The sequence below is a fragment of the Chrysemys picta genome, chromosome 8 (genome assembly GCF_011386835.1).
Source record: "Chrysemys picta bellii isolate R12L10 chromosome 8, ASM1138683v2, whole genome shotgun sequence".
Taxonomy (NCBI): domain Eukaryota; kingdom Metazoa; phylum Chordata; order Testudines; family Emydidae; genus Chrysemys; species Chrysemys picta.
Genome location: NC_088798.1, coordinates 37817044 through 37830773, shown reverse-complemented (window position 1 = coordinate 37830773; position 13730 = coordinate 37817044). Strand labels below are relative to the sequence as shown.

General features: G+C 47.6%; 1 protein-coding gene across 4 annotated transcripts in view; it reads right to left on the bottom strand.

The window, feature by feature from the left end:
• Positions 1-952: 952 nt before the first annotated feature.
• The window catches only part of AGL (amylo-alpha-1, 6-glucosidase, 4-alpha-glucanotransferase), a 72147-nt gene continuing 59369 nt past the window's right edge, over positions 953-13730 (bottom strand). For all 4 annotated transcript variants that reach the window (XM_065554272.1, XM_065554275.1, XM_065554274.1 and 1 more), the window contains 3 exons: positions 13300-13387; positions 13070-13203; positions 953-2320 (listed from right to left, as the gene is read on the bottom strand). In XM_065554272.1, coding sequence (XP_065410344.1) covers positions 2203-2320; positions 13070-13203; positions 13300-13387 — 340 coding nt within the window. In that variant the 3' untranslated portion in view covers positions 953-2202. The remainder of the gene's footprint in view (positions 2321-13069; positions 13204-13299; positions 13388-13730) is intronic.

The window sequence follows — 13730 nt, the reverse complement described above, 5'->3', positions numbered from 1 at the left end:
AATCTGGATCCTTATTTTGAAATCCTGATTATGAAAGGTATAAAGAATGAGATATTCTTTAAACAACAGAACAATGAATCATTTTCCTTTCAACTTACGTTTTTGTCTCATCTCTTATGCAATCTGTCAGGCTAGAAGACAAAGTTTCCTAAAGAATCCATTTCAAACTGCTCACAACCTGAGCACAATAGAAAATCTGAACGAGAAATTTCCTTTAAGCATCACTTCCAATTATTTGAACCCATATTAAGGAAAGTCAATTATATAAAAATTTAAGAACAACACACTAATAATACAGAGTGACCTATAACCAATTACTAAACTATGAGTTCTATTCAACTAAAATCTCTATATCGGGAAAGCATGATATTGCCTCATGTACCCGAACTAGCATGTCACACAAATAAAAAACAGTGGTTAGATTAAAGAAGTGAATATGACCAAGTGATCTGAGTAGTGCAACTGTAACCAATGAAGTACCATAAATTTAAATGATAACCTGAACAAAATTGAACTCTGGCTTCTAGAAAATAAATCTCTGAAATCCATCACAAATAAAACTGCACTGGACTTTTAGCTTTAATCCGCTTGCCTAAATGCTTCTCTCAGCAGTTTGTTCTTAAATACACCTGTAACTGTATATTCTCATGAGTTAAGTAGATATGTGCGAACACCACATTTTAAATGTGTAGGGTAAATTTTAAAACATGAATGTAAAATATATATGAACGACAGAACAATAAGAAGTAGGGCAGGTTTGTATTTTCAATCTGTATTGTCAGCCCATTTCTTCTACAATGTAATGCTGTACTTCCTTCTGTGATGTTGAGGACATTACTGGTCAATCTAGCTGTTGTCTATTCATTATTTTAGGGACCGACAGAATATTCAAATGGATACATTTCCCACTCCATCCATGTACCCAAATTTTTGAAAAGGTTGGATTGAGGTCAGGTAAAGGTATGTGTGTGTCTATATATTACAGAACAAATGCTTTTATGGAAGTAACATTCGAGGGAAGAATAGCAACAGGCAGCTGTCAGTACCCTTGCTCTTATTAGCATCACATCCGAAGACTTTGGAATCAGACTGCCCCCTTTCTGCAACTGGGGTGAAACCCTGACCCCGCTGAAGACAAAAGGAGTTTTTCAATTGACTTCAGTAGAGCCAGAATTTCACCCCCCAGGGAAGAAGACTACTCGAAGCAAGGGATGAAATAAATTTACAATTCTTTCAAATTCATCATTAAGTCAGCACCCAACCCTGTGGGCTCCTGGATCCTTTGACCTCACCTGATATATGTACAGGCCATTGCATGATAAAGTGTTTCTTCTGGTTTCCTACTGGTGGAACAAATTTGTTGACAGATGTACATTATTTTAAACCAAATTAAATTCAAGAAATACAATTTGGTCATATGGTCCACAACACAAAAAATAACCTAAAAAGTATCTCACACAGGATACATCCATGTCATTGCTCAAAATTACAGTCTTCAAATTTCATTTAAAGTTTGTGAAGATATTAATTTACTACCATTATCTGTAAAGAGTGAAACCTTTATTTTTTTAATGGAGTGTTCAATTGAACATGGAAGAGAAGAAATTGTTAGGAAAAGCCACACAGTTCATCACAGAGGGACAAAACACTAATGAAAGTGCAATCAATGAAATGCATGACTGCGGCAGAAAACACATCATACTACCTATACCTGTACAATCTATTCTCCCCCATGATGAGCGTGCATAGCATCTACTGACTAAGAGAAAATATGGAAAAGAGAACCCAATGAGTTTAAACTCAGATTTTTGGAACCACTTGGCATTCATATTCTAATTTGGAACTAGACTATTCTTCTAACATCTTGCTATACAGGATATAGTTTAATTTAGTAGGTGTACAAATCAAAAGCTATTTTAAATGCATTTGTGTACATTCTCCAAGTTGCTGCTTTATAAGCTTTTCTGTATCAAGTGTATATATATTCATACTAATGACTTGATTTACAGAAGTGCTGAGCAGCACTCAAATACCTCTTCTGTGAATGGGAGATACAAATACTAAGCACCTTTGAAAAAAATCAGACCATAGTTATTTAAGTGACTGTGCAAAACATTTTCACTACAGTATGAGCAAACTGTTCATTTGTACCTTTTGAATACAAGTACATAGCAAATTTTACCAAGTAATCAAAGCCAACTTTTACAAGTCATAAAGAACCTCAAGGATAACAGCAATTGACCAGGCTTGTGATTCACAGCTGAATGGACAATATTGCCCATTTTCATTTGTCAGCTCTGGAAGCCCCTTCCAGGATGACCTGACCAAAAAAAAATAAAAATAAATAAATTAAAAAATTAAAAAATCCCAGTGTAAAATATGATTAATACTATATTTCATAACAAATTAAAAGAACATTTCTCTTGTAGGATTATACTTCTATCATGTTTTAAAAGTATGAGTCAATTAAACCAAGTGTACAAAAGAAGAAATGCCAAACACAATGAAATAAAAATAAGAGAGCATTAACATATGACAAGGTACACGGTAATACTAAAACATGCGTATGTTGCAGGAGCTTCCTGAGACTCCAGGTGGGGGAGCCTTCAATAACCTGAGAAGTACAGGTTATCTTTGCAGTGCGACTGAAATAATGCAATCAGCATGATTTTGTGCATGCACATAAGGTTCTTACTAGCCTGACTGGTGTTTTTATCCATGCTATTTATGAAAGTGTATTTCAAGCTGTTATAAGATTTCCAAATTAAATGGTAAGTCTAGTTATTTTAAATAAACTTCTATTTTTCACTTCTCCCTTCAGTTTTTCATTAACTGAATGAAATTAAGCAGGGGTTGGCAACCTTTCAGCAGTGGTATGCCGAATCTTCATTTATACACACTAATTTAAGGCTTCGCGTGCCGGTATTATATTTTAACGCTTTTTAGAAGGTCTCTCTCTAAGTCTATAATATATAACCAAACTACTGTTATATGTAAAGTAAACAAGGTTTTCAAAATGTTTCAGAAGCTTTATTTAAAATTAAATTAAAATGCAGATCTTATCAGTGTAGTGTGATCCTTGCCCTTGCTTTTCCTTGCTGAGTTTTCCAATATCTGGCACGTATTTGGATACTTTAAGCTGCACACAGGCTTCTGAGTGATCAGTTGTTAACCGGCTCCGAGAGGGACAGAGGACAGATTTCAAGTGTGAAAATACCTGTTCACACAGGTATGTGGATCCAAATGCTGAAAGCATTGCAAATGCAATTTTCTTCAAACAGTTAAATTTCACTGGCAGGGACATCCAGCAGGTCAGAATAGAGGCCCCATGATCTCTCTTGGTAGCTTCAAGTGCGTTCCGCAGATCCACAAACTTTGATGTCCACAATTCTGAGCTTTTTAACTGAATGAGCTGCATTTCGAAATCTTCAACGCCCATCCACTGAAATACAGACAAATCCAAGTCGCTTTCGTTGAACTTTTCAGATTTAATTAGAAAAGAAAGCATTGGGCCAAATCGCTGGAAATCTTGAAATCTGTCAGAAAATTCGGATTCCAGTTCTCGCATGTACTTTCCAATCTCATCGACACTGACAGTGCAACGTGTTGATAGCTCTTTTATGTGTTAGAAGTAGCGGAAAGTAGAAGTTTGAATATCCCTAGAAAAAAAAGACGGTTACTCACCGTTGTAACTGTTATTCTTCGAGATGTGTTGCTCATATCCATTCCAATTAGGTGTGCGTGCGCCGCGTGCACGATCGTCGGAGAATTTTCTACCCTAGCAACACCGGCGGGTCGGCTGTGGAGCCCCCTAGAGTGGCGCCTTCATGGCGCTGGATATATACCCCAGCCGACCCGGCGCCCCCTCAGTTCCTTCTTGCCGGCTACTCCGACAGTGGGGAAGGGGGGCGGGTTTGGAATGGATATGAGCAACACATCTCGAAGAATAACAGTTACAACGGTGAGTAACCGTCTTTTCTTCTTCGAGTGCTTGCTCATATCGATTCCAATTAGGTGACTCCCAAGCCTTACCCAGGTGGTGGGGTCGGAGTGAGACATTGCTGTGTGCAAAACCGCTGATCCGAATGCAGCATCGTCCCTGGACTGCTGCACTAGTGCGTAGTGAGCTGTAAATGTGTGGACTGATGACCAAACTGCAGCTCTACAAATGTCCTGGATCGGAACTTGAGCCAGGAAAGCAGTCGAGGAAGCTTGGGCCCTCGTGGAGTGAGCGGTGAGGTGCGGCGTTGAGACACCTGCCAGGTCATAGCAAGTCCGGATGCAAGACGTGATCCAGGAGGATAGGCGTTGTGAGGAGACCGGTGAGCCTTTCATTCGGTCGGCCACTGCAACAAAGAGTTGCGTCGTCTTTCTAAAGTGCCTTGTGCGGTCAATATAGAAAGCCAGGGCCCTGCGTACGTCCAAAGAATGCAAACGCTGGTCATGGTGAGTAGCATGTGGTTTAGGATGGAAGACTGGGAGAAATATATCCTGATTGATATGAAATGGAGAGACCACCTTAGGAAGAAAGGCAGGATGTGGACGAAGCTGCACTTTATCCTTATGGAAAACTGTGTAAGGGGGCTCGGATGTAAGCGCCCTGAGTTCAGAAACGCGCCTTGCTGAGCTGATGGCTACGAGGAAGGCTGTCTTCCAGGATAGGTACAGAAGTGAACAGGTGGCCAGTGGCTCGAATGGAGGACCTGTGAGCTTGGAGAGAACCAGGTTGAGATCCCACGTCGGAACGGGCTGACGCTGTTGTGGGTACATCCGGTCTAAGCCCTTGAGGAATCTAACGACCATCGGGTTAGAGAATACCGAGGACGCGAGTTCTCCTGGGTGAAAAGCCGATATAGCGGCCAGGTGAACTCTAATTGAAGATATCGCCAAACCCTGCTGTTTTAGGGAGAGGAGATATTCCAATATGAGAGGAATAGGTGCCTGTAACGGGGGCGTGGCTCGCTGATCGCACCAACAGGAGAACCGTTTCCACTTGGCCAAGTACGTGGTCCGCGTTGAAGGCTTCCTATTGCTCAGCAGAATCTGTTGGACAGAGTGCGAGCATTGCTGCTCTGCCTGGGTGAACCATGGAGCAACCACGCCGTGAGATGGAGTGATTGTAGGTCGGGGTGACGTAGTTGGCCGTGGTCTTGAGAGATGAGATCTGGACACAATGGGAGCGGGATCAGTGTCTGAACCGAGAGCTCTAACAGTGTGGTGTACCAGTGTTGTCTCGGCCACGCTGGAGCGACCAGAATTACTTGTGCCTGGTCTCTGCGTAATTTGAGCAGCACCTTGTGGACCAGAGGAAATGGAGGGAAGGCATAAAAGAGGTGGTCTTTCCAGGGGAGGAGAAACGCATCCGAGAGGGAGCCCGGAGCTCGCCCTTGTAGGGAGCAGAACACGTGGCACTTCCTGTTGGCTCGAGATGCAAACAGGTCTACCTGGGGAAACCCCACCTCTGGAAAACTGAATAGATGATGTCCGGACGGATAGACCACTCGTGCGTCTGAAAGGACCTGCTGAGTCGGTCCGCTAAAGTGTTCTGGACTCCAGGGAGGAACGATGCCGTGAGATGGATTGAGTGGGCGATGCAGAAGTCCCATAGGCGAATCGCCTCTTGGCATAGAGTCGACGAACGTGCTCCTCCTTGCCTGTTGATGTAAAACATGGCCGTGGTGTTGTCGATGAGAACTAACACACAGCGGCCACGTAGGAGATTGAGAAATGCTTGGCACGCCAAACGCACCGCCATCAGTTCCTGAACATTGATGTGCAGGGATAGCTGGGGTGCAGTCCACAGGCCCTGGGTATGGTGTTCGTTGAGATGGGCACCCCAACCCAGAGATGATGCGTCTGACTAGGTGCAGAGAGGGTTGTGGGGCGTGAAACGGCATCCCCTCCCAGACCACACTGTGATCTAGCCACCAGGTGAGGGAGGTCAGGACTGAGCTCGGGACCGTGATCACCATGTTCAGGCTGTCCCGATATGGACGGTATACCGATGACACCCAGGTCTGGAGTGGGCGAAGCCGAAGTCTGGCATGCCTGGTTACGTACGTGCAAGAAGCCATGTGACCCAGCATGGTAAGGCACGACCTCACCGTGGTAGTTGGGAAGGCCCTGAGCCCTTGAATGAGGCTCGTGATGGTATGAAAGCGATTGTCTGGTAGGATAGCTTGTGCACGTCCGGAGTCTAGGACTGCGCCGATAAATTCTATTCTCTGGGTAGGCTCTAGAGTGGATTTCTCCTTGTTGAGTAGGATGCCCAACTCGTTGAATGTGTGCACTATTATGTGGACGTGAGCTCGAACTTGCTCTTTGGTGCGACCGCGTACCAGCCAGTCGTCTAGGTACGGGAACACCTGTATCCCTTGCCGACGAAGGTATGCTGCCACGACAGCCATACATTTCGTGAACACTCTTGGGGCCGAGGATAGGCCGAAGGGAAGGACTGCAAATTGATAGTGCACCTTGCTTACCACGAATCGCAGGAAGCGCCTGTGAGGCGGGTAAATTGCAATATGAAAGTATGCGTCTTTCATGTCGAGGGCGGCGAACCAGTCTCCAGGATCGAGGGAAGGGATAATGGCCCCCAAAGAGACCATGCGGAACTTCAACTTTACTACGAATTTGTTGAGTCCGCGCAAGTCTAAGATGGGTCGCAGACCCCCTTTGGACTTGGGGATCAGGAAGTAGCGGGAATAAAATCCCCTGCCCCTTAACTCTAATGGAACCTCCTCTATGGCCCCCATAGATAGGAGCGTAGAAACCTCCTGTATAAGAAGTTGCTCGTGAGAAGGGTCCCTGAAGAGGGACGGGGAAGAGGGGTGGGAGGGGGGGATTGAAGAAAACTGGATAGCGTATCCCCTCTCCACCGTGCGAAGGACCAAACGGTCCGAGGTTATAAGGGACCAAGCACGGTGGAAATGGGAGAGGTGATCCCGAAAGGAGGGGGCTGGATCCTGGGGGATGACTGGGGCGCCGTCCTCGACCGCACCTTCAAAAGTTCTGCCTGGGGCCTGAAGGTGGCCTTGGTGGCCCCTGGTTCTGACCGGGTTGAGGGCCGGTCCACCTTCTCCTACCACCTCGCCCCCGCCTTCTGGCAGAGTCCTGTCTCTGACGAGGTGGGGGGGGGGGTAGAATCGCTGCGGCTGGGGCCTAAATGGCCTGCGCTGGGGACCCGCAACATGCATCCCCAGGGAGCGCATGATTGTTCTGGAGTCCTTGAGGCTCTGCAGACGAGAGTCCGTCTTATCTGAGAACAATCCGTGTCCCTCAAAGGGCAAATCCTGCAGGGTTTTCTGCAGTTCCGGAGGCAAACCCGAAACCTGGAGCCAGGAGATCCTCCGCATAGCGATACCTTAAGCCAGGGTTTTCGCAGCCGAGTCTGCTATGTCCAAGGAGGCCTGTAAGGAGGTCCGAGCCACCTTCTTACCCTCCTCCACCAAGGCCCCGAACTTTTCTCTGGAGTCTTGGGGAACCAATTCCTTGAACTTCCCCATAGAGTTCCAGGAATTAAAGTTATAGCGGCTCAGGAGCGCCTGCTGGTTAGCCGCTCTGAGTTGTAACCCTCCGGCTGAGTAAACCTTACGGCCAAACAAATCGAGGCGCTTAGCTTCCTTCGATTTGGGCGCTGCGGCCTGTTGACCGTGGCGCTCCCTTGCATTCACCGATGACACCACCAGTGAACACGGCTGGGGATGAGTATACAAGTACTCATAATCCTTTGAGGGGACAAAGTATTTTCTTTCCACCCCTCTGGCAGTGGGTGGAATAGAGGCAGGAGTTTGCCATATCGTATTGGCGTTAGCCTGGACCGTACGGATCAGGGGTAACGCCACTCTGGACGGGGCATCCGCAGAGAGGATGTTTACAATGGGGTCCTGCACCTCCACTATCTCCTCTGCTTGTAGGTCCATATTACGCGCCACCCTACGTAATAGGTCCTGGTGTGCACGAAGATCTATCGGGGGTGGACCTGTGCTTGACATGCCCGCCACTGCCTCATCTGGGGAAGATGAGGAAGATGCCTCAGGTGGTAAGGGATCCAAGGGCGGGTCCTGGTCCACTGATCCCTGGAGCGGAGCATCACCTGCCCCTGGGTCCAGGACGTCAAGTGGTGCGGGCACGGAAGCCTCCATGCCCCCTGGAGGAGGGCGAGAGATGGTGGACTCTGGGGCCCTTCTCTCAGAGTGCCCCGAGCGAGAGGCTGAGGGTGGTGGAGCCCCTTGTGACTGGTGGTACGCCCACGGGGTCCAGAAGGACCAGTGCGAAGGACCTTGAGCGGGATCCTCCGTTATCTCCTGCCAGTGGCCCATGTCCGGTTCCTCGGCCTGCCCCTGAGGGGGGTATGCCGATCTCGATGCCCCATCGGAGGAGCGAGACACCGATCTCGAAGGCCATGGCGGTGCCGACCGCGCCGAGATGAGCTCTGGGAGATACGGTGCCGGTCTGGAGACGTTCTGTCTCTATGTGGTGCCGGTGAGTGGTGCCGAGATCGGGATCGGTGCCGATGACCGCGTCGGTGCCGAGAGTCCGACCTGGACGGCGATCTCGAGTAGGCCCGGTGCCGAGAGCGGCCCCTCGACGTCGAGCGTCGCTCGTAACGGTGCCGGGAACTACGTCTCGATGTCGAACGGTACCGACGATTATAACGGTGCCGGGACGTAGAACGGTGCCGCGACGATGATCTTAGCCGCGAGTACGACCGGTGCCGAGGTGATATTCGGCGCCGGGACTGCGAGCGGCGTGGGGACCTGCTTCGGGACCTGGATCGGTGCCGTGGTTCCAGCCCTTGAGATGGTGGGCGCATCAAGGCAGGTTTCCCCCTGGATTGCACCGGACGAGGGCTCAACGGTGCCAACGGTGCCGGTGGTTGAGGCTGTGCCGGCTCCGTGAGAGCAATCAAGTCTCTCGCCGTCGCAAAGGTCTCTGGGGTCGACGGGAGGCACGGTACCACCGCTGGTCGTGGTGGTGAACCCACCTGCACCGGACTCAACGGCCTCGGAGCCGGAGTCGACTGTGCCGGAGGCACCTGTTTTTGGTGCTCCGCCGGTGGACGCGGCTCTACCCCCGGCGCCGGGGGAGCCGGCGTCTTCAGGACGACAGTCTCCTGCGCCTTACGGGACTTCTTATGTCCCGGCGATAACGAACGGCGCCGAGGCACTTGCGGTGGGTGCAGTGCCGAAGGGGTCCGGTGCCGCGGAGGCTTGTCCGACGCCACTCGCGCTGCCGGGGCAGTCGGTGCCGCCGGGGCGCTGCGCACCGAGGCGCTTGGCGCTGGGGCTTGACGCGCCGATGGAGCATCTGGGCTAAGTGCCGCCTCCATGAGGAGTTGTCGAAGCCGAAAGTCCCGCTCCTTTTTGGTTCTCGGTCTGAAGGCCTTACAGATCTTGCACTTATCTGTTTGATGGGACTCTCCCAGGCACCTCAGACACGAGTCGTGCGGGTCGCTTGTGGGCATAGGCTTAGCGCAGGACGCGCACTGCTTAAAGCCGGGAGCCTTGGGCATGAGCTCGGCTACGCGCCGGGGGAAAAAGGGGGAAGAACAACCCCCTTAATCCCCTTTAACTATTACTAGTAAACTGAACAACTATCTAACTATATACACAACTACAACTATAACTACAACTATCTACAACAGAATAAGCTAGGGAGAGTGGAGAACAGCTATGCCGCACTCCACAGTTCCAACGACCGTCAGGGGTGGTAAGAAGGAACTGAGGGGGCGCCAGGTCGGCTGGGGTATATATCCAGCGCCATGAAGGCGCCACTCTAGGGGGCTCCACAGCCGACCCGCCGGTGTTGCTAGGGTAGAAAATTCTCCGACGATCGTGCACGCGGCGCGCGCACACCTAATTGGAATCGATATGAGCAAGCACTCGAAGAACAACTGCTAGTTTCACAACAAATGCTTTCCAGGCTTCATAAAGATCCAGAACTGTTTGCCCTGCACCCTGGAGACAGAGGTTGAGTTCGTTCAGGTGAGCAGTGATATCAGTTAGGAACATGAGCTTACACAGCCATTAGTCATCATCCAGTTCGGGGTAGTTTTGTTCTTTTTCCGACAAAAAGGCCTTGATTGCCTCAAAACAGTTTACAAAGCGCACCAAAACCCTGCCACGACTTAGCCACCGAATGTTGCTGTGAAGTGGGATGTCGTTATAAGCACTGTCCATCTCTTCTAGCAGTGCTTGAAATTGTCTGTGAGTCAAAGCAGATCGAGCAACAAGCAAATTCACAATTTGCATCACTATATTCATCACATTATTAAGCTCTGAATTAGAAATTTTTGCACACAGGTTTTCTTGATGGATGATACAGTGAAATTTGACTGTCGGATGGCCAATTTGATCTTCAAGTAACTTTACAAATCCCTTCTGTTTTCCAACCATGGCAGGAGCACCATCTGTTGTCACACAAAATATTTTTCTGATGTCAACTCCTCGTTCTTCAAAAAGGTTTACAAAACTTTCCAGTATATCTTCCCTCTTTGTTGTGCCATGCAGGGGTTTTAGGCAACAAAGTTCCTCTTGGATTTCATCAGAAGCAAAGTATCTTGCAACAATTGCCAAACGTGGAATGTCGTTTGTATCCACGCATCAACTGCAACACTAAACACTGCTGTGTCTTTCAATGCAGTCGTCTGCTTTTCCTGAATGTTTTCTGCCATTTCACTTCTGCGTCTCTCAACTGTTCTGGCAGAGACGGGCAGTTCTTTTATTCTAGATATGATTGTATCTTTATTTGGCAAATCATTGAACAAAATCTCTGAACTGCTGAGAAAAACTACTTTTATATATTCCCCCATCTGTAAATGGCTTTCTGTTTTTTGCAATGCACTGTGCAATCTTGTAACTTCCTTCTGTAGCTTGATTTTTACTTACACTTAAGCTTTTAAAAACACTGCTTTGCTTCTCATAGGCTGCTACTGCCTTTGATTGATTCAGTCTTGTCTGCTTCATCAAGAAAGGTTTTCTCGTGCTTCGTTTCAAAATGTCGTCGAACACTTGATGTGCGACAAACAACACTTTCATAACAGAAAGCACAAATAGCACTGTCCTTCTTTTCAATAAATCCAAATGCATCTGTCCAAGCAGGCTGAAATGATCGGACATCTAGCTTTGCTTTCTTAGGAGCTGCCATTTTGTCAAATGTTCCCTTCAACTCTCAGTGGGGAAAAAAAATGGCAATAGAAGGCAGGCACAAGGTCCAAGGCAGTGTGGTCTAAGATAAGCAATTTTAAGATGGGGTGCTGAGCTGCACCCCCTCTTGCCTGGTGTGCAACCCTCACTGTCCCAGGCTGGGGACAGTGGGCCACAGCAGGGAGGCTGAAGAGGACTGATCCAAGGCCAGGAGCAGATCCCAGGGTGGCCTGCTGGGACTCCAGGCCCGAAAGCAGGCTGAGTAAGGGCTGGAAACCAAGATTGGAAGCTGAGGTGAGTGGAGTAGGTGGCTGGTAGGCCTGAGCAGAGCTGGAGGCCTGGACCCTGTCTGCAAGGGAGCCTCCAACCGGAAGCAAGGTGAGTGGAGCTGCGCGGTAGGGACCCCTGCTGGCGAGGGGCCAGCAGCCAGAACCCTAGAGCAGCGACTGGCTCGGCCTGCCGCCACTCTGGGGTTTCTGCCCCCAGCTCCTGCTAGCTGAGGTCTCAGCCCGCTGCCAGCCTGGGGTTCCTCCACCCAGGCCGGCAGCGGGTGCTGAGTGGGACCAGCGGCGGGACCCAGCTGGCAAGGGGCCAGCAGCGGGAACTCCAGAGCGGGGCGGGCTGAGCAGCTCAGCCCAACCCCACTCTGGGGTTTCGGCTGCAGGCTCCTGCCAGCTGGGATCTCAGCCCACTGCCAGCCTGGGGTTCCTTCTCCCCAGGCCAGCAGCGGGTGCTGAGTTGGACTCGCGGGGATCCCGGCGGGCAGCGGGAACTCCAGAGCGGGGCGGGCTGAGCGGCTCAGGCAATTGGTCAGACCCACAGGATCCTCAAACACAGTTCTTATACTACTATATGCTTCTATATAACTACAGGAAGGAAGAGTGGGTTCAAATAAAATGGAGTAAGAGGCTTGAGAAACCCCATGCAAGGGTTTGAATTGATAATGGTGGGGAGCAAGGAGTCAGTTAACTCCCATCTCCCTCTGGCTGGCCAATGGGTGGCAGAGCACACATGGGGAAGGAGAACACTCCCCCCATTTTATTCTAAAACTGTCCAGAATGTTGCAGGTCCAATCAAGTCTCCCACCCATTAAACTGGGGTGGGTGGCATATTGAAGGATCTCTGTATATCTAGAAATGCTTTGTGAGGGGTGAAAATGGGAATTATTCAGAATTATTGTGGAGAAGAAAAATATTGCAGGAAGAACGGGGAAGGACTAAAGAGCGGACAAGAGAATAAAAGACCGGGGGAAGATTAGGGAAGGCCATATGCACTGTAGGAGAGTAAATGCCTCTGTTTTCTTAATGAAGAAATATTTCCATTGTGCAGTGAAGTGATGAGTTTCTGAAATGCAGTTCTATAGTAATGATTAATTGGCACATTCACGTGACCTACCCAATCAACTTCAGAAGTTATGTAATCCCATTTTATACAATTTAACTGTTATTTCCTTACATTATTTAACCTGTTGTGATCAGCCCTCAGACTGTTGAAAAATATAGCTCGAGCAGTTTTGAAAGTGCACATCCATATTTTTTCTTCTGCATCACATTTTTTGTAGTAGTCTTGCAATGTAGACCTCAAATTCTGTTTTCTCTTAATAAATATTTTCTATTTATTCTTCTCCATGACTTATTTTAAAATTGCTCTCACTTTGTGATAGGGCAGATATTAAATATTTCAGATAAAAAAAGCAGTAATGTTTAGCCTATTTTGAAGGCTGATGTAGGATTTAAATGGCACACTGTATAGTGGTGACTTTTACACTCAGAAAATACCAAATCACTGGTGCTTATTTTGTAGGTCTTAAACGCTCAAAAACATTTTTTGAAGAAAGTTTGTGTGTGTCTATATCTTTTATATGCAACTGGACATTGGACACCACTAGTTTGGATTAATATTTTAACTGTATGATGACCTACCTCTCAAGATGAACATAATGGCGAGAAAGAACGTTCTTAATCAAAACCACAGTCTTTGCGTACATCTCTGGACCAATTAACCTGGAAAAGTACAACTTTGCACGAAGGAAATATCCAATAGGCCAGAGCCATTCCTAAACAAAAAGATATAAGAGATAATATAATAGCTATCAATTTCAGATATCAACAGACTTTAATTTAATGTGAAACTCAGGAATTTTAGAGCTTACAGGTCCTTGATGGTAATTAAAACCTTTGGCAACATTGTAGTGGTCACTGTCCAGGGCATTATCATATACTCCACAGTAAACCATGTCACTGTAAGAAAGTAAAGGATTTAGACAAGGCAACAAGTTAAATAAAATTTATGCAATGCATTAGAGAAATAACTCAAAATAATATGAATTCACATGGTTAGATGGTACTCAGCACAGCACAAGGGAGACAGTAAGGAAGGACCATTATATCGTGGCCCTAACAAGATAATTATAGCATTAATATTCTTCAGTTGTTAGTTTATGCAAGACCTATTGAACTCTATGTTCAGTCCATAACTATAGTATATTGGTCACAATTCTGTCATAACTTATGCTCAAAACTCTATGTGCTGCCTTTTTTCAAACTAATACTAATACTATATTGCCAGTTTTATTAGAAGTTT